Source organism: Muscardinus avellanarius, assembly GCF_963383645.1.
Source record: "Muscardinus avellanarius genome assembly, chromosome: 10".
Classification (NCBI taxonomy): Eukaryota; Metazoa; Chordata; class Mammalia; order Rodentia; family Gliridae; genus Muscardinus; species Muscardinus avellanarius.
This window is the reverse complement of record NC_137796.1, coordinates 70,236,757-70,259,568: the sequence shown is the minus strand read 5'-3', so window position 1 is coordinate 70,259,568 and position 22,812 is coordinate 70,236,757. Positions and strand designations below refer to the sequence as shown.

Sequence of the window (22,812 nt, the reverse complement as noted above, 5' to 3'; positions counted from 1 at the left end):
AGAGGTAAGGCTTTTGCAGTGGTTAATGATACACAACTCATCCAGCCCCCAAATGAAAGGACTCTGACAAATGCAAAATAAAACCACTTTTCCTTGTGCACCACCGTTCACTGAATTTGACCACTGGCCATAGACCTTATTGTGTGCCCTGTGCATATTTAAGAAGCACAGCAGTGCAGCCCCCACACCCCAGCTTCGCACCCCAGCTCCTGCTAAAGTCCCTGTGGTTTGTGTTTTCCTCAGGGGCAAGAAGAGAACACCTTGACCATGGCCTCTCCGTCCTCGTTCCACTTGGAGGAGGAGGACAGTCTGAAGGGATGCGAGCTGTACGTTCAGAAGCACGGCATCCAGCAGGTGCTCAAAGATTGCATCGTGCACCTCTGCATCTCCAAGCCGGACCGCCCCATGAGGTTCCTTCGGGAGCACTTTGAAAAGCTGGAGAAGGTCAGTGGCTTCCACTCTCTGGTGTCCTTTTGCAAGTGTCCCCGGGAGTTCAGTAGCTGCAAGCCCCTCGTTCCTCCTGCCTCCTGCCTTTCTCCAGAGAAGGGTGGATGTCAGGAGAATAGCAACCTGAGGGTCTTTCTGAAAGATGGGGAGCAAAACGGATTTGGTCTCAGGCTTATCCTTAGGTATGGTCTTCCTGGCCACAGAATCTCCCCTTCTGCCCTGTGTGATGGCTTGTAATCCCAGTACTTGGGAGGCTGAGACAGGAGGATCACAAGTTCACAGCCAGCCTCAACTACTTAGTGAGGCCCTGTTTCAAAATAAAGAATAAAAAACCTGGCTAGGGGTGTAGCTCAGATGTAGAATGCCCCTGGGTTCCCTTCCTCAGTACAAGAAAAAAAAAAAAAAAATCCTCCCTTCTATGTTTAAGGGGTACGGTGTTTTAAGTGCTCCCGTGAGAATTGACCCAGTTTTTGAGGTCATTTATGGGTGCTCTGGCCATTTTCAGCGTGGGGAATGGAGGCAGGAGCGACTTTTAGTCATGCCGTACATACATGTGGTGCACACTTGTAATCCCAGCATTTGGGAGTCTGAGACAGGAGGGTCGCGGACAGCCTCAGCTACTTAGTGAGGCCCTTTGCAACTAACTCAGTGAGACCGTTTCCAAATAAAATATAAAACAGGTTTGGGAGTATAGACGGGAGGTAGAAAAGCCCCTGGGTTCCATCCCCAGTACCCCCCCCCCCACAATACAATAAATAAATAAAATAAATAAAAATAAATAAATAAAACAGGGTCTGGCTAGGTTGCTGAGAATTTGAAATATTCCTCTCTGCCTCCCAAGTACTGGAATTACAGGTGTGCCCCACAACATCTGGCTCCCATTCCCCCCTTTATTTTGTGGGTCTGGGAATGGAACCCAGAGGCAGTTGACCTCCGAGCTATACCCCCTGCCCAATTTTTTATTCTTTTTTTTTTTTTTTTTTTTGGTGGTACTGGGGGTGGAACCTAGAGGCTTTCTACCTCCGGGCTACACTCCCAGATCTATTTTATATGTTTTATTTGGAAACAGGGTCTCTTAAGCCAGCTGAGGCTGGTTTCGAACCCGCGTGATCCTCCTATCGCAGCCTCCCAAGCGCGGGGATTACAGGCGTGCGCCACTGTGCCCGGCGAGATTGGCTAATCCTGTTTAGCACATGTTCTTGGGTTTCACTCATTTTCCTACATATGGCATGATTTTGTTCTGCTTTATGGCTGAGTAAAATTCCACTGTGTGGAATACCACAACTTGTGATCCATTCATCTGTTGATGGACACCTAGGCTGATTCCTTAATTTGGCTATTGTGAATTGTGCTCCTATGAACATGGGTATGGTCATATTTCTATAATACTCTGATCTCATTGAAAGAGGCCCAGGAGCTCTGTCTCTGGGTCATATGGTAGTTTCCTTACCAATCTTCTGAGAAACCTCCACACCTCCACGCTGATCTCCACAGTGGCTGCACTAGTTTGCAGTCCCACCAAGAGTGTAATAGGGTTTCTATTTCCCCACACCCGCCCCAGCATTTATTATTATTTGTGTTCTTGATGATTGCCATTCTAACTGGAATTAGATGGAATCTCAGTGTACCTTTGATTTACATTTCCCTGATTGCTAATGATGTTGAACATTTTTTCATATAGTTATTGGCCATTTATATTTCTTATGAGAAGTGTCTATTCAATTCAGTTGCCCATTTATTTATTTATTTATTTATTTATTTATTTATTTATTTATTTTTGTGATATGGGAGATGGAACCCAGGGGCATTCTACCTCAGAGCTACATCCCCAGCCCTCTTTTTTATTCTTTATTTTGAAACAGGTTCTCACTGAGTTGCAAAGGACCTCACCAAATAGCTGAGGCTGTCCACGAACTGCGATCCTCTGGTTTCAGCCTCCCAAATGCTGGGATTACAAGCGTGCACCACCATGCCTGGCTTCCATATATATGTATTTTAGTGTTAAAGTTTCTTTTTTTTTTTTTTTTTTTGCGGGTCTGGGGATTGAACCCAGAGACATTCTACATCAGAGCTATATCCCCAGTCCTCTTTTTAATTCTTTATTTTGAAACAGGGTCTCACTAAGTAGCTGAGGCTCACTAAGTAGCTGAGGCTGTCCGTGAACCGCTGTCCTCCTGTCTCAGCCTCCATAATGCTGGGATTACAAACTTGCGCCACCACGCCCGGCTAGTGTTTTTTAAGTTCTTTGTATTTTCTAGATATTAGTCCTTTATCAGAGGGGTTGGTGGTGAAGATATCTCATTGTATAGGCTCTCTCTGTAGACTCTTCATGGTTTCTTTTGCTGCATAGAAGCTTTTTATTTTTATTTATTTATTTATTTATTTTTTGCGGGTCTGGGGATGGAACCCAGGGGCATTCGACCTCTGAGCTACAGCCCCTGCCCTCAGTTTTATTCTTTATTTTGAAACGGGGTCTCACTGAGTTGGCAAAGGGCCTCACTAAGTAGCTGAGGCTGTCTGCAAACCGCGATCCTCGCGATCCTCCTGTCTCAGCCTCCCGAATGCTGGCATTACAAGCGTATGCCACCACGCCCGGCTTAAGCTTTTTAATTTAATGCCATCCTATTTACAAATTCTTGTTTTAATTTCCTGAGCTTTTAGGGCCTTATTAAGGAAGTTTCTATCAGTTCTTATATGTTGAAGTGTTGATCTCATCCCTTTATTTTGAAACAGGGTCTCTCATGGGCACCTCTCAAATAGGAATGTGGGGAGCCCCGTTCAGGCACAAAGATGTGCTTTTGTTTTTTTAGTACTGGGGATGGAACTCAAGGGCATTCTACATCTGAGCTAAACCTCCGGCTCAATTTTTTTATTCTTTTATTTTGAAACAGGGTCTCACTAAGTTGCAGATGGCCTCACTAAATTGCTGAGGCTGGCCGTAAACCTTCGATCCTCCTATCTTAGCCTCCTTAGTACTGGGATTACAAGCATGTGCCACCACACCCAGCTCAAAGATCTGCTTTTAAACACCAGTAAGCCTCCAGGTCTCCATCCAGGGGGATTTATATGTCAGGTATATTTTTGTGTGTAAGGGGGTAATGAGGGTTGAATCCAAGGCACCCTACCACTGAGCTACACCCCCACCCCTTTTTGGCTTTTATTTTGAAACAGCCTCCTAAATTACCACACACTGGCCTTGAACCTGTGATCCTCCTGACTCAGCCTACCAAATACTGGGGTTACAGGGGTGTGTTATGGCGGCAGGCAGGGCTTATACTGTTTACTACCACGCCTGGCCCTACTTTATTCTTTTTTTAATTTTTATTCTATAAAAATATGATCAGATAGCCGGGCGTGGTGGCGTAGGTTTGTAATCCCCGCGCTTGGGAGGCGGAGACAGGAGGATCTCGCAGGTTCGAAGCCAGCCGCGCTGGCGTAAGAGACCCTGTTTCAAAAATATAAAATAGGTCTGGGAGTGTAGCCCGGAGGTAGAAGGGCTTCCAGGAACCCTAGTACCACCAAAGGGGGAAAAAAAAAATCCATCAAGCCGGGTGTGGTGGTGCATGCTCGTAATCCCTGCGCTTGGGAGGCTGAGACAGGAGAATTGCACAGGTTCAAAGCCAGTCTCAGCTACTTAGTGAGGCTCTCAGCAACTTAGTGAGACCCTGTTTCCAAATAAAATATAAAATAGGGCTGGGAGTATAGCCCGGAGGTAGAAAGCCTCTGGGTTCCATCCCCAGTACCACAAAAAAAAAAAAAAAAAAAAAAAAAAAATCCATCAAAAAACAGTTTAAAGCAATGCATGCCTAGTAAAGAAAACTTGAAAAGTTCAGAAGTAGAAAGACGTAAAACAAGCCGGGCTTGGTGGCACACACCTGTAATCCCAGGATTTGGGATGTTGAGACAGGAGGATCACAGGTTTGAGGCCAGCATGTGGTAACTTAGTGAGACCCTGTTTCAAAATCAAGAATAAAAAATAGGGCTGGGGATGTAGCTCAGAGGTCGAATGCCTCTGGGTTCCATTCCCAGTACAAAAAAAAAAAAAAAAAAAAGAAGAAGAAGGAAAGAAAGAAAGAAAGAATAGGACAAAGTAGGTCTGGGTATGGCTTCGGGGTTGCGTGCCCCTGGGTTCAATCCCTAGTTTACACCCACACACAAAAGATAAATAAAATCTTCTGCAGAATCCCCCACTTCTTGCCCCCTCAAATGTTGCACTTTTTAGAAACAGGGTGTTTTGAGTCATGCATAGTCATGTTGCAGATACAATTTTATATTTTGTATTTTTCCATGTGTCATCTGCTCCCCACAGACCTCGCTTTCTGTGGCTGCCTGATGTTCTTTTGAAGAAATAAAGCTTTTCAACCTTACCCTGATTGGATAAGTGAATTGCTTCCAAGTTTTAATATTAAAAGTTATGCCATGTGCGGGCGTGGTGGCGCACGCTTGTAATCCCCGCAGTTGGGAGGCGGAGACAGGAGGATCGCGCAGGTTCGAAGCCAGCTGTGCGCGAGTTGGCTTAAGAGACCCTGTTTCCAAATAAAAAAGTATAAAAAATAGGTCTGGGAGTGTTGTCTGGAGGTAGAAGGGTTTCCAGGAGCCCCAGTACCACTACCAAAAAAAAAAAAAAAAAGTTATACCATACTGACATAATCGCCCATAGGATTTTTTTTTCTGGGGGTGTAGCTCAAAGGTAGAATGCCCCTGGGTTCCATCTCCAGTACCAGAAAAAAAAAAAAAAACCCAAAACCCCCCAAAACAGAACTGGAGTTCCTGGGTGAAAATAATCTTGTTGATAGTGTAGAGAACTTTCCAAAAAGGCGCATCAGTTCACACTCCCAGCATCAGTCTGACCAAATTTACCCACCCTCCCCAGCTTAGACTGTTTTTTATTTTATTTATTTATTTATTTATTTATTTATTTATTTATTTATTTATTGGTGGTACTGGGGTTCCTGGAAGCGCTTCTACCTCCGGGCTACACTCCCAGACCTATTTTTACATTTTTATTTGGAAACAGGGTCTCCTAAGCCAGAGCGCTTGGCTGGCTTCAAACCTGCGCGATCCTCCTGTCTCTGCCTCCCAAGCGCGGGGATTACAAGCGTGCGCCACCACGCCCGGCTGACTGTTTTTTATTTTATATATTTGGGTATGGGGCATTGAACCCAGGAACACTCTACCTAAGAGCAACACTTCCAGCTCTTTTTATGTTTTATTTTATTTATTTATTTGTGGCACTGGAGATTGAACCCAGGGCATCCTACCTCTGAGCTTTACTCCCAGCCCTAGTTTTATTCTTTGTTTTTGAAACAGGACCTCACTAAGTTGTGGAGTGTCCTCGCTAAGTAGGTGAAGCTGGCCATGCCACCATGCCGGCTTGTATGTATGTATGTATGTATGTATGTATTTATTTATTTATTTTATTTTTGTGGTACTGGGGATGAAAGCCAGGGGCATTCGACCTCCAAGCTACACCCCCTGCCCTATTTTTAAAAAATTCTTTACTTCGAAACAGGGTCTCACTGAGTTGCAGAGGGCCTCACTAAGTAGCTGAGACTGTCTGCTAACCGCGATCCTCCTGTCTCAGCCTCCCGAATGCTGCGATTACAAGTGTGCGCCACCACGCCCGGCTCCATAATTTTGTTCCTCTTTATGGCTGAGAAGAATTCCGTGGTGTGTATTTGCCACGTTTTTTTTTTCCATTCATCTGTGGACAGACACATAGGTTGGTTCCATGAATCGGCTATCGTCAATTGTGCTGCTGTAAACATGGGCGTGCATGTAACACTACAGTGTTCTAATTTTAAGTCTTTTGGAGATGAGAAGTGGTATAGCTGGGCCATATGGTAGTTCCATTTTTAGTCTTTTTTTTAAATGTTATTTAGTCTTTATTTGTAATCATAAACTTAACTCTGCAATCCAGCTAGACATGGAGGGGGATTAAGGAAACGTGGAACCCAAAGAACTGCAGCGAGAGCACGATTACCGGCTATTGCGAGCAGGTGGGGTGGCGGGGCGCTCTCCTGAGCTACAGAGGAATGGTTTGGTGGAGAAGATAAAGACAAGTCAAGTGTATTACAGCTGTCCACAGTCGGCAACGGCGATCTTCTTGCTGGTCTTGCCGTTGCTGGACCCAAAGTGCTCCATGGCTTTCACAATGTTCCTGCCCTCTTTCGCCTTCCCAAAGACCACATGCTTGCCATCCAACCAGTCGGTCTTGGCAGCGCAGATGAAAAACTGGGAGCCGTTTGTGTTTGGGTCCAGCATGTGCCACGGACAAAATACCAGGACCTGTGTGTTTCAGGATGAAGTTCTCATCATCAAATTTCTCCCCATAGATGGACTTGCCGCCAGTGCTGTTATGGCGTGTGCCACCCCGGCACATAAATCCTGGAATAATTCTGTGAAAGCAGGAACCTTTATAACCAAGTCCTTTATCTCCAGTGCTCAGAGCACGAACGTTTTCTGCTGTCTTTGGAACTTTTGCTGCAAACAGCTTGAAGCAGACGCGGCCCAAAGGCTCGCTCGCTCACCATCGACCGCGGTGTCAAAGAACACGGTGAACACGGTGGGGTGGCTGGTGGCTGGCGACAGGAAACAATGGGTGACAGTGGCGTCGGCAAAGCCCATTTTTAGTCTTAATTAAATTTTTTTGTGTGTGTGTGGTATTAGGGATGAAACCCAGGGCCATTCTACCTCCGAGCTATACCCCAGTCCTATTTTTTTTTTTTTTTAATTTGTGGTGCTGGGGATTGAACCCAGGGTCATTCTACTTCTGAGCATGCCCCAACCTGATTTTTTATCCTTTATTTTGAAACAGGATCTCACTAAGTTGTGGAGGGCCCCACTAAGTAGCTGAGGTTGGTTGTGAACCTGGATCCTCTTATCTCCCAAGTACTAGGATTACAAACTTGCAACACCATGCCTGGCTCCCAGCCCTATTTTTTATTCTTTATTTTGAAACAGGGTCTCACTGAGTTGCAAAGGGCCTCACTAAGTAGCTCAGGCTGTCCACGAACCACAATCCTCCGGTCTCAGCCTCCCAAATGCTGGGATTACAAGTGTGCGCTACCGTGCCCAGCACTTATTCTTTATTTTGAAGCAGGGTCTCCTTAAGTTGTGGAGGCCTCACTAAGTACCCGAGGCTGGCCTCGAACCTAAAATCCTCCTGTCTCAGCATCCCAAGTACTGGGATTACAAGTGTGTGCCACCACACCCAGCTTCCTACTTTATTTTTATTTTGAAACAGGGTAGCTAGGTTGATGAGAGTTTTACTACTTGCTGAAGCTGTTCTACAACCTACGATCCTCCTGTCTCAGCCTCCCAAATTTTGGGATTATAGACATGCACCACCATTCCTGGTTTAGTCTTTTAATTTAAAAAGCTTCCTGGGTTCACCTGCAACCTTAGTATTTTGGAGGCCCAGACAGGAGTAGAGGTTAGGGCCTGTTTTTCAGCAAATTATCAAGATCTTTTTTTCAAAATAAACAAACAAACAAACATAAAAAAGGGATAGGCGTCCAGGTTTGGTAGCACACTCTTTAATCCCAGTACTTGGGAGGCTGAGACAGGAGAATCTCAGGTTCACGGCCAGCCTCCGCTACTTAGTGAGGCCCTCTGAAACTTACTGAGATCCTATTTCAAAATAAAGAATAAGCCGGGTGTGGTGGCACATGCTTGTAATCCTAGTACTTGGGAGGCTGAGGCAGGAGGATCACAGGTTCATGGCCAGCCTTAGCTACTTAGTGAGGCCCTCTGCAACTTAGTGAGACCCTGTTTCAAAATAAAGAATAAAAAATAGGGCTGGAGGTGTAGCTCGAAGGTGAAATGCCCCTAGTTTCAATCCCCAGCACCACAAATACATACATACATACATACATATAGAATAGCCGGGCGTGGTGCCACACGCTTGTAATCCCAGCATTTGGGAGGCTGAGACAGGAGGATCGTGGTTTGCGGCCAGCCTCAGCTACTTAGTGAGGCCCTTTGCAACCCAGTAAGACCCTGTTTGAAAAATAAAGACTAGCCGGGCGTGGTAGCGCAGGTTTGTAATCCCAGCGCTTGAGAGGCGAAGACAGGAGGATCGCGCAGGGTCAGAGCCAGTCTCGCTGGCTTAAGAGACCCTGTTTAAAAAAAAAATATATATATAAGCCGGGCGTGGTGGCGCATGCTTGTAATCCCAGCATTTGGGAGGCTGAGACCTGGAGGATTGCGGTTCGCGGACAGCCTCAACTACTTAGTGAGGCCCTCTGCAACTCAGTGAGACCCGGTTTCAAAATAAAGAATAAAAAAAATAAGGCAGGGGGTGTAGCTCGGAGGTCAAATGCTCCTGGGTTCCATCCCCAGACCCGCAAAAAAAATATATATATATATATATTTATATATATTTTATATATATTATATATTATTATTATTTTTTTAACAGAAGTATGTCAACTATAATATTTACTTCTGGATAATAGGCATAATAGGTAAATCATTTTTACTTCTTAAAACTTTTCTGTTTTCCAAATTTTCCTTAAAGAGTTTTGTTTTTAATCAGAAAAACATTTTCTGAGGCCAGGTGTGGTGGCACACACCTATAATTCTAGCATTTGGGAGGCTGAGACAGGATGATTCCATGTTCAAAGCCTAATGGCTGGGTGGTCAGTACGCTTCACATTTATGCTGCTTCTCCTCTGGTGCACTGATGCTTGGGCCCACGTACGAGCCCACCGGGCTCCATCATGAGCCTCAGGATGTAGCTGCTGCGGTGTTGATGCGCTTCCCCACGACTTCTTCGTATTATGTTTGTGTCAGCAGCCCTTCTGTTATGCTTTTGCTTTCTTCAAACTTGGGTAACACAACTGCAATGTAGCCTTCAGTAGATGGCTTTTCTTGAAGAAGAGATGGTTTATTAAGAATGTTTTCATTCACTTCCATTAACCGTCCTCTAACACAGCTCGATACAGTGTACTCCTCTCCATCTGAGCAGTAAATTTTACACAGAGGTGCTAGTTCTGTTAGAAACTGTGCCCCCCCGCTTAAATTTCCCAGAGACCTTGTTCTCAAGCCTGCTACAGTTGGTACTGATCTGATAGGAAATATTTTTAATTGTTTTTCCACTTTGAAGAACTGGATGAGATTCTGCCAATGTGATGACACATATTTGGTTAGAGTGTTGTAGTATACAGTGGTCTTCACAGGGTTTTCCTTTCACATCCGCTTTGTACCAGCGTGTGAAGTAACGATCCACGAGAGAAGGCACCGGGGGCTCTGCGGCTGGGGGCTCGGTAGCCATGGCGACCCCGGGCGCCGCTACCCCCCACCCTCCGGAACCCAAAGGCTGCCTCCCTGCAGGGTCCGGGCCGGCGAGGGGAGGGGAGATGTCTTCCCTATATTATATATTATATTTAATATATATTTAGTATATATATTTAATATATATTATATATTATAAAATATAAATATATATATTTATTATATATATCTATCTGGGAGTGTAGCCCAGAGGTAGAAGGGATTCTAGGAACCCCAGTACCACCAAAACAAAACAAAACAAAACAAAACAAAAAAAAGAGTAAAAAATATGGCTGGAGGTGTAGCTTGGAGGTAGAATGCCCTCCGGGTTCAATCCCTGGTACTGCAAAAAAAAAAAAAAAGTTAAAAAATAGTGCTGGGGGTCTAGACCTTGGGTTCCGTCTCTAGCACCATAAAAAATAAAAAATAAAAAGAGAGAACCAGGCAGGTGGCCCTAAGTCTTTTTTCATCTCAAGCCACAAATTTGCTAGAATTGGTTCATGTACACATGCTCTCCAGCCAGGTGGCGGGTCCCCTTGGACACAAGTTCTAGGAAAGACTGGAGGCAGCGAGTCCGTCGGGAGGCTGTTGGTGGGTCCCTGCCTTGAGCTGAGGCACCAGAGTGGGAGCAGACCTGTGGCTCTCACCCAGCCACATCTGGCTGCCTCATTGAGGGTGGGTTTTGCCATCAGTTGTCACCTAGTGGGTAGAAGTTGGGGATACTGCTAAACATACTACAGTATACAAGACAGGCCCCTACGACAGGGAACTATCTTGCCCCATGGTGGACATGGTGGTACACACCAGTAATCCCAGTATTTGGGAGGCTGAGACAGGAGGATCAGAGGTTCAGGGCTTGCATCACCAACTCAGCAAGACCCTATTTAAAAATTTAAAAATAAGAGCCGGGTGTAGTGGTGCGTGTTTGTAATCCCAGCATTTGGGAGGCTCGGGGTTCGTGGACAGGCTCAGCTATTTAGTGAGGTCCTTTGCAACTCAGTGAGACGCTGTTTCAAAATGAATAATAAAAAATAGGAGCTAGGCGTGGTGGTGCGCACGTGTAATCCCAGCATTCTGGAGGCCGAGACAGGAGGATCGCGGTTTGCCAGCCACCAGCCAGCCTCAGCTGCTTAGTGAGGCCCTTTGCAACTCAATGAGACCCTGTTTCAAAATAAAGAATAAAAAATCGGGCCGGGATGTAGCTTGGAGGTAGAATATGCCTGGTTTCCATTCCTAGTACTGCCCCCCGCCAAAAAAAAACCCTAAAAATAAAAAGGACTGGAGGGGCAGCTTAAAGGTAGAATGCCCCTGGGTTCAATCCCCAGTACCATAAAAAAAAAAAAAAAAAGAGGTAAGTTATTCTGGTAGGTGATCTTTTCCTTCCTCTGACAGGTGAGGGTTTCGACGCAGGGCAAGGTGGCCTGGGGACCTCGTTCCAGTCACACATTCCACATGGAGGATGTTCCTGCCAACATTTTTGAATCCTTTATCCAAAATGCTCATGACCAGAAGTGTTCTGGAATTCAGATTTTTGCTCTTGGGATGTTCAACTCCTGCTTAACCATAATGGACTTATATAAGTCTTTGTCCAGTCATGCCTAATACCATGGCTGCGGTATTGGTTTGCATTGGCTGGTAATCAGTAGCAGGCGGGGGGCGGCTGAAGTCACAGGGCTTTCTTCCCCTCTCTCAGTGCGGGAGGGGAAGTCCATGTTCAGGGTGTTGCAGGGCTGGCTCCCCTGGGTGGCCGTGTGGACATCTGTCTCAGGCCTTTCCTGGCTTTTGGTAGTTGCCGGCAATTTTTGACCATCCTTGGCTTGTAGGTGTTTTGCAGGACCCTAATTGCTATCTTTATCTTCATATGGTGTTTTCCTGTCTCTCTGTCCAAATTTTATTTTTTATAAGGATCTTGGATTGAGGCCATCTTCATGATCTCATTTTAACTCGATGGCTTCTGGAAAAGCCCTGTCCGCAGATAAGGTCGCAGGCTGAGGGACCGGCAGAGTGAAGACTCTAACATGTCGGTGTGGGCGGGGGCCACCATTCATCCACCAGAGCTGCCCTTTCAGACACCGCAGCACAGTCCTCATCGAGCTTCCCACCAGCAGCGAGCCATGGTACAATCCCCTTTTGTCAAAGGGGAGGGGAACAACAGTGTATCTGTGCGCACTGCAGAAATCTGAGGGTGTACGTGGAAAGGCTCACTAGACTCAGTAGTGTTTTCAGTTTTCTTTTTCTGCAGTAGCTGGTGGGTTCAGGGTTTTGTGAAGCTCTGAGTTACACATCCACTGCATTTAACAGGGGAGAATGTTAATTTGCTATTTGGAAATTCTCACATGGCTCTCAGATCCCAAAGTGTCAAATACCTAGGGGATCCCTAAAATCCCATGGGAATCCAATTTCCCAGGATCATCTCTTGGCCTGTGAAAAGCAGTGGAATAAGCCTGAGGCAGAGATGGGGAGGATCCCAGGTTCAAGGCCAGCCTCAGCAAACTAGAGACACCTTCAGCAGCTCAGTGAGACCCTGTTAATAACAACAACAACAACAACAACAACAACAACAACAATAAAAGCCGAGTTTGGTGGTGCACTCCTGTAATTCTAGTACTTGAGAGGCTGAAACAAGAGGATTGTACGTTCAAGGCCAGCCTCAGCAATTGAGACCTTCAGCAATTTAGCAAGACCCTGTTTAAAATTTAAAAAAAAAAAAAGCTGGGCACAGTGGCACATACCTGTAATCCCGGTACTTGCCAGGCTGAGATTGGAGAATCACAGGTTGGGGGCCAGCCATAGCAATTTAGTGAGACATTCAGCAACTTAGGGAGACCCCATTTCAGAGTAAAAAATAAAAAGGACTGGAGGCATAGCTTGGAGGTAGACTGCCCCTGGGTTTGATCCCCAGTACCAAAACAAACAAACAAAAAGAAAACAAAACTGGGCATGGTAGTGCATATGTAATCCTGTACCTGAGGAGGCTGAGCTATTTATTTATTTATTTATTTATTTATTTAATTTATTTGTTCTTACTGGGGATGGAACCCAGGGACATTCTACCTCCGAGCTACACCCCCAGCCCTATTTCTTTATTCTTTATTTTGAAACAGAGTCTCACTGAGTTGCAAAGGGCCTCACTAAGTAGCTGAGGCTGTCCGTGAACCACGATCCTCCTGTCTCAGCCTCCCGAATACTGGGATTACAAGCGTGCGCCGCCACGCCCGGCTAAGACTGAGCAAGACCTTATTTCAGAATAAAATAGGGCTGGGGCAGAGCTTGGATGTAGAATGCCCCTGGGTTCAACCTCTAGTACTCACATACCCCTTCCATATAGCTGGGTGTATGGCTTAGAGGTAGACTGTCCCTGGGTTTAATCCCTACCCCTCAAAAAAAAAAAAAAAAAAAAAAGAAAGAAAGAAAGAAAGAAAAACTAGTGGATTAAGACCAGTTGACTCTATCTCTATTTCTGCAGTCCTGTAGAGAGGCTACAGCATGCCGTCTTGCTTGGTCCTTGGCCAGTGAGTCCTTTACCTCTGGCCATTGAAGAAGGTAGAATTCCCATCCTCCCTCCCTCCTGTCTTTTCTTCCTTCCTTCCTGGTACTGGGGTTTGAACCAAGGGTATTCTCTCTGATCTATACTCCCAGCCCTTTGTATTTTTATTTATTTTTGAGGAACTGAGGATTGATCCCAGGGGCTTTCTACCTCTGAACTACACCCCCAGACCTCTTAAAAAGTTTTAATTTTGAAACAGGGTGTCCCTAAGTTGGGGAGAATCCCTAAAGCACCGAGGTTGGCTTCAGACTTGCAGTCCTCCTAAGTACTGGGGTTGCAGGCATGTGCCACTGCTCCTGACTAAGAAGGTTGTGATTCTGTGGGAGAGATTCAGGGAGTGAAGCATTCCTTACTGCTGGCAAAATGGCACTGGAGCTTTGCACGGCATCTTTCTGGAGGTCCTGCAAAACCATAAAAGCCATCAGTCTATTCATTCATTCATTCATTCATTCATTCATTTATTCATGGTACTGAGGTTGGAACCCAGGGGCATTCTACCTCTGAGCTGCACCCCCAGCCCTATTTTTTACTCTTTATTTATTTATTTTTTTATTATTATTATTTTTTTTGGTGGTACTGGGGTTCCTGGAAGCCCTTCTACCTCTGGTATACACTCCCACGGGCTACACTCCCAGACCTATTTTTTAACATTTTTATGTGGAAACAGAGTCTCTTAAACCAGCGAGGCTGGCTCCGAACCAGCGCGATCCTCCTGTCTCCGCCTCCCAAGCGCGGGGATTACAAGCGTGCGCCACCACGCCCGGCCTACTCTTTATTTTGAAACAGGGTCTCACTGAGTTGCAGAGGGCCTCGCTAAGTAGCTGAGGTTGGCCGCGAACCTGTGATCTTCCTGTCTCAGCCTTCCAAGTACTAGGATGACAAGTGTGTGCCACCACGCCTGGCTCATCAGTCCTTTTAGTAATGGATTTCAGTTAAAAAATTTTTTTTTTGTGGTACTGAGGATGGAAACCAGGGGTATTTTACCTCAGAGCTATGGATTTTAAATGCCATAGAAAGAGATGCCTCTGTGAAAAATACACTTGTTACCCTCCACTTGAGAACTTTTCTTTTTTTGCAGTGTACATGCATGTATATGTGTTTGTGTGTGTATGTATATTTCTATTTATATATGAATAATTTTAACATATATACTTTATTTGGTTAGTCTTTTTTATTCTGTGTGTGTGTGTGTGTGTGTGTGTGTGTGTGTGTGTGTGTGATACTGGGTATGTAACCCAGGGGCTTTTCTACTTCCAGGCTACACTCCCAGACCTATTTTTTTTTATATTTTATTTGGTTTTTTTTTTTTTTTTTTTTTTTTTTTTTGGTGGTACTGGGGTTCCTGGAAGCCCTCCTTCCTCCGGGCTACACTCCCAGACCTATTTTATATTTTTGAAACAGGGTCTCTTACGCCAGCACGGCTGGCTTCGAACCTGCGCGATCCTCCTGTCTCCGCCTCCCAAGCGCGGGGATTACAAGCGTGCGCCACCACGCCCGGCTTTATATTTTATTTGGAAACAGGGTCTCACTAAGTTGCTGAGAGCCTCACTAAGTAGCTGAGGCTGGCTTCGAACCTGTGCGATCCTCCTGTCTCAGCCTGCCAAGCGCTGGGATTACAAGCGTGCGCCACCACGCCCGGCGCTAGGCTTTCTTTGTGGTAGCATCTTTTCATAGTGGTAAAGTAAAAGTAACATAAAATTTACCATTTTGGCCAAAATTTACCTTTTTTTTGTGTGGGTCTGGGGATGGAACCCAGAGGCATTTGACCTCTGAGCTACACTCCCGGCCCAATTTTTTATTCTTTATTTTGAAACAGGATCCCACTGAGTTGCAGAGGGCCTCACTAAGTAGCTGAGGCTGTCTGCGAACCACGATCCTCTGGTCTCAGCCTCCCGAATGTTGGGATTACAAGCCATCACGCCTGGCTCAAAATTTACCATTTTGAACTATGTTGGGTATATAGTTTACAGGCATTAAGTACATTTATATTTTATATTTATTGTTATTATTATTATTATTATTATCATTATTATTATTATTATTTGTGGCACTGGGGATTGAACCCAGGGGCATTCTACCTCTGAGCTATAGCCTCAGCCCTTTTTATTATTTTTTAAAAATTTGGAACAGGTTCTCATTAAGTTGCTGAGGCTGGCCTCAAACCTGCAATCCTCCTGTCTCAGCTTCCCAAGTACTAGGATTACGGAAAGGCGCATGTCAGTGCACCTGGTTAAGAGCACCATCATGATATTTAAGGCTCTGGAGCCATACTCTGCATCCTTTCCCAAGGAGGGGGAACTCACAGTCTCTTCAACACGCCACCATTGCTATTTTGCCAAGCCCTGGTCAACACTGGCCCTCAGGACAGATGTCTGGTTGGCTTCGTACCTCATTGTCCAGCTTGGTGTCCCCTATTCCCTGCTGTATTCTGGGTGAGGGGGAAGCTGGATCCGTGGTGAGTTCCATTTTCCACTGGTCAAATGGTCGGATTTCTGGGCCAGCTCTTTGTTCTTTAATAAAACAAACACACTAATCAGGCAATAGTGGTGCACACCTATAACCCCAGTACTTGGGAGGCTGAGACAGGAGGCTCACAGGTTCAAACCATCCTCAGCAATTTAGCAAGACCCTGTTTTGAAATAAAAATGAATAAATCAAAAAAATTAAAAAAGGTCTGTGATGTAGTTCAGAGGTAGAAGGCCCATAGGTTCAATTCCCAGTACCCAAACAAGAACAAGAAATGAACATATTGCATTATATTTTGCTTTGTTTGTTTGTTTTTTTGGGATTAAAACAAAGTTGCTGAGGATTTCCCTAAATTGCTGAGGCTGGCCTCAAGCCTCCCATCTTCCTGTCTCAGCCAGGAGAGATACAGGAATTACAAGTGCACATAACCAAGCCCAGCAAAGGGGATGGAACCCACGGGTAATCTACCTCCGAGTTACACCCCAGCTACATCCATATATCTATATCTATCTATCTATCTATCTATCTATCTATCATCTATCTATCTATCTATCTATCTATCTATCTATCTATCTATTTTTTTTGGTGGTACTGGAGATGGAACCCTTCTACCTCCTGCCTACACTCCCAGACCTATTTTATATTTTATTTGGAAACAGGGTCTCTTGAGCCAGCGAGGCTGACTTCGAACCTGCGCGATCCTCCTGTCTCTGCCTCCCAAGTGCGGGGATTACAAGCGTGCGCCACCATGCCCGTTTTTTTTTTTTTTTTTTTTTTTTCAGGTCTGGGGATGGAACCCAGTGGCATCTGACCTCCGAGCTACACCCCCTTCCTTATTTTTTATTCTTTATTTTGAAACAGGGTTCCACTGAGTTGTGGAGGGCCTCACTGAGTAGCTGAGGCTGGCTGCGAACCTGCAACCCTCCGGTCTCAGCCTCCTGAATGCTGGGATTACAAGTGTGTGTCACCATGCCTGGCTCCTATTTTTTATTCTTTAATTTGAAACAGGGTCTCACTAATTTGTAGAGGGCCTCACTAAGTAGCTGAGGCTGGCTGAAAATCTGAGATCCTCCAGTCAGCCTCCCAAGTACAGGTATTACAAACCTGTGCCACCACACCCAGCTATGGAAGCCATTTTTTTCTTTTTTCTTTTTTGCAGTACTGGAGAAGACAGGAGTGGTAGTATATGCCTGCCATCCCAATACTTGGCAAGCTGAGAGGGGAAGATTGCAAACTCAAGGCCAGCCTCAGCAATTAGTGAGTTTAAAATGAAAAAATAAAAAGGGCTAGATGTAGTTTGAAAATAGAATACCCCTGGGCTCAATCCCCAGTATGAAAAATAAATAAAACAAAATAAAATAGGGCTGAGTGTGTAGCTTGGAGGTAGAATGTCCTCGGGTTCAATCCCTAGTATGACAGACATTAAAAAAAAAAAAATGGGCTGGGTGTGGTGGCGCACGCTTGTAATCCCCGTGCTTGGGAGGCGGAGACAGGAGGATCGTGCAGGTTCGAAGCCAGCCTCCCTGTTTCCAAATAAAAATATAAAATAGGTCTGGGAGTGTAGCCCAGAGGTAGAAGGGTTTCCAGGAACCCCAGTACCACCATTAAAAAAAAAAAAAAGAATGTCTCCTCCCGTCCGCCCCCGTTTTTGCAGTGCTGGAGATGGAACCCAGGGCTTCACATGTGGAAGCAGCCTCTCTACTCCCTGCAGGGCTTCACATGTGGAAGCAGGCTCTCTACTCCCTGTTCTGGGATTACTTCTTCTTAGCTGGTGTTTTCTTTGAATGTTTGGTACCATAAATCCAATTTCTTTAATAGATATGAGACTATTCAAGTTATCTGTTTCTTCTGGAGTTTGGTGGTTTCTGTCTTTCCAGAATCGGTCCATTTCACATTTCATTTATGTTGTTAAGTTTATGGGTATAGAGTTTTTATTTTATTTTATTTTTGTGGTACCAGGGGTTGAACCCAGGGACATTCTACCTCCAAGCTATATCCTCTTTATTTTGAAACAAGGTCTCACTAAGTTGCAGAGTGCCTCACTAAGTAGCTGAGGCTGGCTGCAAACCCCATGATGCTCCTGCCTTAGGGAGTTTTTTTTTTTTTAATAACATTCATCATTATTTATTTATTTACTTATTTATTTTGTGTGTATGGTGAAGGGATTGAACCAAGGGGCTTTCTACCTCTAAGCTACACCCCCAGGCCTATTTTAATTTTTTTTTTTTTTTTTTTTTTTTTGGTGGTACTAGGGATGGAACCCAGAGGCATTCTACCTCTGAGCTATACTCCTGGTCCTATTTTTTTTTTCATTCTGCCTTCAGGCTATACCCCATACCTATTTTACATTTTATTTGGAAACGGGGTCTCACTAGGTTGCCGAGAGCCTCACTAAGCAGCTGAGGCTGGCTTCGAACCCGTGCGATCCTCCTGTTTCAGCCTCCCAAGCGCGGGGATTACAAGCGTGCGCCACCATGCCTGGCGAGGCTCATTTTTTATTTAGCTCAAACATTTTTATATTTCCCTTGATACATCTTTGGCTCATTAATTATTTAGCAGTTTTCTGTTTAATTTCTGAATATTTGGGGACTTTCCCGATGCCTCTGTCAGTCAGTTCCGGCGTAATTCCAACATGGCCAGAGTACATCATGCAATTTTGAGCTTTTTGAATTTGTGAAAGTGTGTTTAATGACAGATAATATGTTTTACTTTAGTAAATGTTCCATGTGTCCTTAAAAAAGGACGTGTGTTCTTTTTTTTATTTTTATTTTTATTTTTATTTTTTTCGGTGGTACTGGGGTTCCTGGAAGCCCTTCTACCTCGGGGCTACACTCCCAGACCTATTTTTACATTTTCATTTTGGAAACAGGGTCTCCTAAGCCAGCGCGCGGCTGGCTTCGAACCTGCGCGATCCTCCTGTCTCCGCCTCCCAAGCGCGGGGATTACAAGCGTGCGCCACCACGCCCGGCAAAAAAGGACGTGTGTTCTGGCCGGGCATGTGGCGCATGCCTGTGATGCCATTACTTGGGAGACTGAGATAAGAGGATCTTAGGTTCGAGGTCAGCCGCAGCAATTTATCAAGACATTCAGCAACTTAGAGAGACTGTTTCCAAAAAGTGAGGGTGTCTGGGGGTGTAGCTTAGAGGTAGAATGCCTCTGGGTTTGATCCTCCATACCACCAACACCAAAAAAAAAAAAAAAAAAAAAAAAAAGTGCCTTCTGACATTGAATGGAGCGCTCTGCAAATGTCAGATGTACCTAGTTGCTTGAGAGTACTGAGGTTGTAGGCGTTTGGTGCCTTTGCCTGTTTCCTGATGCTTGTATTACTCACTAAACAGGAGTCGTGAGGCCTCCAGCTAAAATTGTGTTTAGCTGTTTCCCCCTTTAATTTCATCAGTTTTCGCTTCATGTATTTTGGAGCAAAATTGTAAGCATAGCCGGGCGTGGTGGTGCACGCTGTAATCCCTGCGCTTGGGAGGCGGAGACAGGAGGATCGCGCTGGTTCAAAGCCAGCCATGCTGGCTTAAGAGACCCTGTTTCCAAATACAAAGTATAAAATAGTTCTGGGAGTGTAGCCCGGAGGTAGAAGGGTTTCCAGGAACCTCAGTACCACAGAAAAATAAATAAATAAAATAAAAAAAATTGTAAGCATATGTAGGATTGCTATGTCCTTTGTTTGTTTGTTTCAGTGTTGAGGTTTGAACCCAGGGGCTCAATTCTATCGTTGAGCTACACCATCTGCCCTTTCACTTTTATTTTTTTTTAAAGTTTGAAACAGGGTCTCACTAAGTTGCTGAGGATTTGGCTAAGTTGCTGAGGCTGGCTTTGAACCTGTGGTCCTCCTATCTCAGCCTCCCAAATTCTGGGATTAGGGGCATGTACCAATGTGTCTGGCTGTTCTTTGCTTTTTGTTGTATTCTGTGAAGACTGGTATACAGTAGGTGCTGTATAAATGGCCAAATACTTGTATTTCTCTTCTCTCCATGCTATTTTTTTTTTTTGGGGGGTCTGGGGATGGAACCCAGGGGCATTCGACCTCCGAGCTACACCCCCTGCCCTCTTTTTTATTCTTTATTTTGAAACAGGGTCTCACTAAGTTGCAGAGGGCCTCACTAAGTAGCTGAGGCTGTCCACGAACCGCGATCCTCCCGTCTCAGCCTCCCGAATGCTGGGATTACAGGTGTGTGTCACCACGCCCGGCTTCTCCTTGCTACTGAATGGTTGAAGACCCTGAATAAGTCCTTCATCCTCTCTAGTCCTTTTTCTCCACCTTGATGGGATGATTCACTCTTGGCCTCCCGTCTGGGATGCTGAGCCCCTGAGAGCTGTTGATTCCTGCCTGAGGCTGGTGTCCATGACAGTCTCTCCTGAAAGCCCTGGTCTTCAGATGCTACCACCTCCCCCTGTGGACTTGGGGCTTCAGAGGGCGGCCCAACAGCATGAGGGTTGTGCCTAGAACTCCTGGAAATGGTCCAGAAACGCCATTTGTGCTTGCCTAGAGTTGCGTGGGTGTCTGTGGAGATCTTCATGCCTGTGACGAGGAGGAGGCTGGCTTGATGAACTGCCGTGTGTGTGTGTGTGTGTGTGTGTGTGTGTGTGTGTGTGTGTGTTTGGTACGAGAGATGAAACTACCCAGGGACATTCTACCTGTAAGCTATTACCCCACCCCCTTTTAAAATTTTTTAGTTTGAAACAGGGTCTCGCTAAATTGTGGTAGCTAGTCGGGAACCTGCCGTCCTCCTGTCTCAGCCTCCCAAGTACTATGATTACAGGCGTGCGCCACCATGCCCGGTTTGAAGGGCCTCTTTGAAATCTCTTTTCTGTGGGAGAAGGCCTGCTGGTCCTCTGGGCCTGGGAAGTAGACAGCTGGGCGGGACTAAGGAATTCCTCCAACTCCCAGCTGTGGGGGGCTTCTCCCTGGAGGATACACTCGGCTCCAGAACACTCTTTTTAGATTCCAGCTCCCGCTCAAACATTCCCCTTTCTCAGGCATCTCATCCCTGTGTTGGAAAAAAGTGGTCAGAGGAGGAGGAGGGACATCTCTGCAGTCCAGGATGGCTGTTGGCCCTGGGGCCGGGGGTGGGGCAGGATGGGGACAATCCCCAGGCTGTCTTAACTTGATTCAGGGGCAAATTCTGGCCACAGAACTTTCTGGAAACCTCATTCCCACACAGTTGTTATGAAGATTCCTTTGGCTAAGAAAGCCTGTCCTAACCCCATGACCTTGACCATCCGCACTCCGGATAATTCATCAGCGTAAAAACAGGAGACAGGAAGGAGGATCTGAAAAACGAGAGATTTTCCTGGAATCCCACAAGGGAAAGGGGAAGGGATGCCATCCAAAAATAATGGCCTGGCATTGGCGGGAGGGAGGCAGGACAGGGTGAGGTGGCCACGGCCCAGGCAGGCGCCCTGGCCGCCAGCCCCTCCCGCTTCCTCTCACGGCCTCCTGAAGTTTCTTGCGTTTGGACCACCTGTATCCTGCCCGGTGTGATCCTATGCCTGCCAAGGCTGGAAAATCATGCTGGTGCCAGAACATCTGACGCCCATTCATTTTATTTTATTTTATTTTTTTTTGTGGTACTGGGGTTCCTGGAAGCCCTTCTACCTCCGGGCTACACTCCCAGACCTATTTTTGCATTTTTATTTGGAAACAGGGTCTCCAAAGCCAGCGCGCGGGGCTAGCTTCGAACCTGCGCGATCCTCCTGTCTCTGCCTCCCAAGCGCGGGGATTACAAGCGTGCGCCACCACGCCCGGCCGCCGCCCATTCATTTTAGAAACCGGGTCCTGGCTGCAGCTGGCTGGAGGAAAGTAGCCTGGGTCCCCACCCAACTGTAAGAGCCTGGGCCACACGCTGTTCGGTGACAATGAGCCACCTATGGCAGGGATGGTGGAAGCTTGGGGTAGTTTCAGATGGCCCCAGGTCTGTGGGCTTTCAAAGCTGCATCCTCTGAAGCCACGTGGATACTGTGCGCTCTGACCCATGTGAATTTTTGGCTCAGGGAGGCTAGGAGATGGTGCCTGGGAATCCTGATCCTCGAAATACTCTCTGCCTCTATCACGAGGGTATCTTGACTTTGCAGCATCATTAGCCCTAGAGGGGCAGCTTTTGCCCTTGGAAACTTGAAGAGACCATCCTCTCTTTCTCCCCTGCCACCTAAGTTTCAGCATCTACAACCTGAGTATCCCCTGCTCATCCATGGTGGAGTATCTGGGGTAGCTGAGTGGTACCTTGTAGTCATGAATAGACAGATAGATATAGATAGATATACAGATTTTTTTTTCTATTGAGAATTGAACCCAGGGATATTCTACCTCTAAGCCACACCCCCAGCCCAGCTCTATTTTTTTATTTTTTAATTTTTGAGGTACTGAGGATGGAACCCAGGGGCATTCTACCTCTAAGCTACACCCCCAGCCCTATCTTTTATTCTTTATTTTGAAACAGGGTTTCACTGAGTTACAATTTGGGCCTCACTAAGTAGCCGATGCTGTCCGTGAACCGTGATCCTCCTGTCTCAGGCTCCCAAATGCTGGGATTACAAGCCTGTGCCACTACACCTGGCTCTATTTTAATTAATTTAATTAATTAATTCAATTTTCGTGGTGCTGAGGTTTTACCCCTAAGCTACATCCATAGTCCTGTCTTATTATTTACTTATTTTTTGTGGTACTGAAGATGGAACCCAAGGGCTTTCTACCCCGGGGTTATACTCCCAGACCTATTTTTTTATATTTTATTTGGAAACAGGGTCTCACTAAGTTGCCGAGAGCCTCACTAAGCGGCTGTGGCTGGCTTAGAACCTGTGCAATCCTCCTGTCTCAGCCTCCCAAGCGCTGGGATTACAAACGTGCGCCATCATGCTCGGCTATTTAATTAAGTAATTAATTACTTATTTATTTTTGGAAACAGGGTTTCCCTGAGTTGCTGAGAGCCTTGCTAAGTTGCTGAGGCTGTCTTTGAACCTGCCATCCTCCTGTCTCAGCCTCCTGAGCACTGGGATTCCGGGTGTGTACCACCATGCCTGGCTCTGTTTCTGTAACTTGAGGACACGAGGTTCAAATCTGTTTGGTC

General features: G+C 45.8%; 1 protein-coding gene and 2 pseudogenes across 3 annotated transcripts in view; 1 reads left to right on the top strand and 2 right to left on the bottom strand.

Moving 5' to 3' along the window:
* Positions 1-267: 267 nt before the first annotated feature.
* PRKAR1B (protein kinase cAMP-dependent type I regulatory subunit beta) overlaps positions 268-22,812 on the top strand; it is a gene marked incomplete at both ends in the record, with an annotated part of 153,890 nt that continues 131,345 nt past the window's right edge. The window contains one exon of the mRNA XM_080703338.1: positions 268-444. Coding sequence (XP_080559464.1) covers positions 268-444 — 177 coding nt within the window. The remainder of the gene's footprint in view (positions 445-22,812) is intronic.
* On the bottom strand, positions 6,520-6,829 carry LOC308268225 (peptidyl-prolyl cis-trans isomerase A-like; annotated as a pseudogene). The gene has a single exon. The product of its transcript is annotated as a peptidyl-prolyl cis-trans isomerase A-like (transcript).
* On the bottom strand, positions 9,178-9,736 carry LOC308268226 (protein Abitram-like; annotated as a pseudogene). The gene has a single exon. The product of its transcript is annotated as a protein Abitram-like (transcript).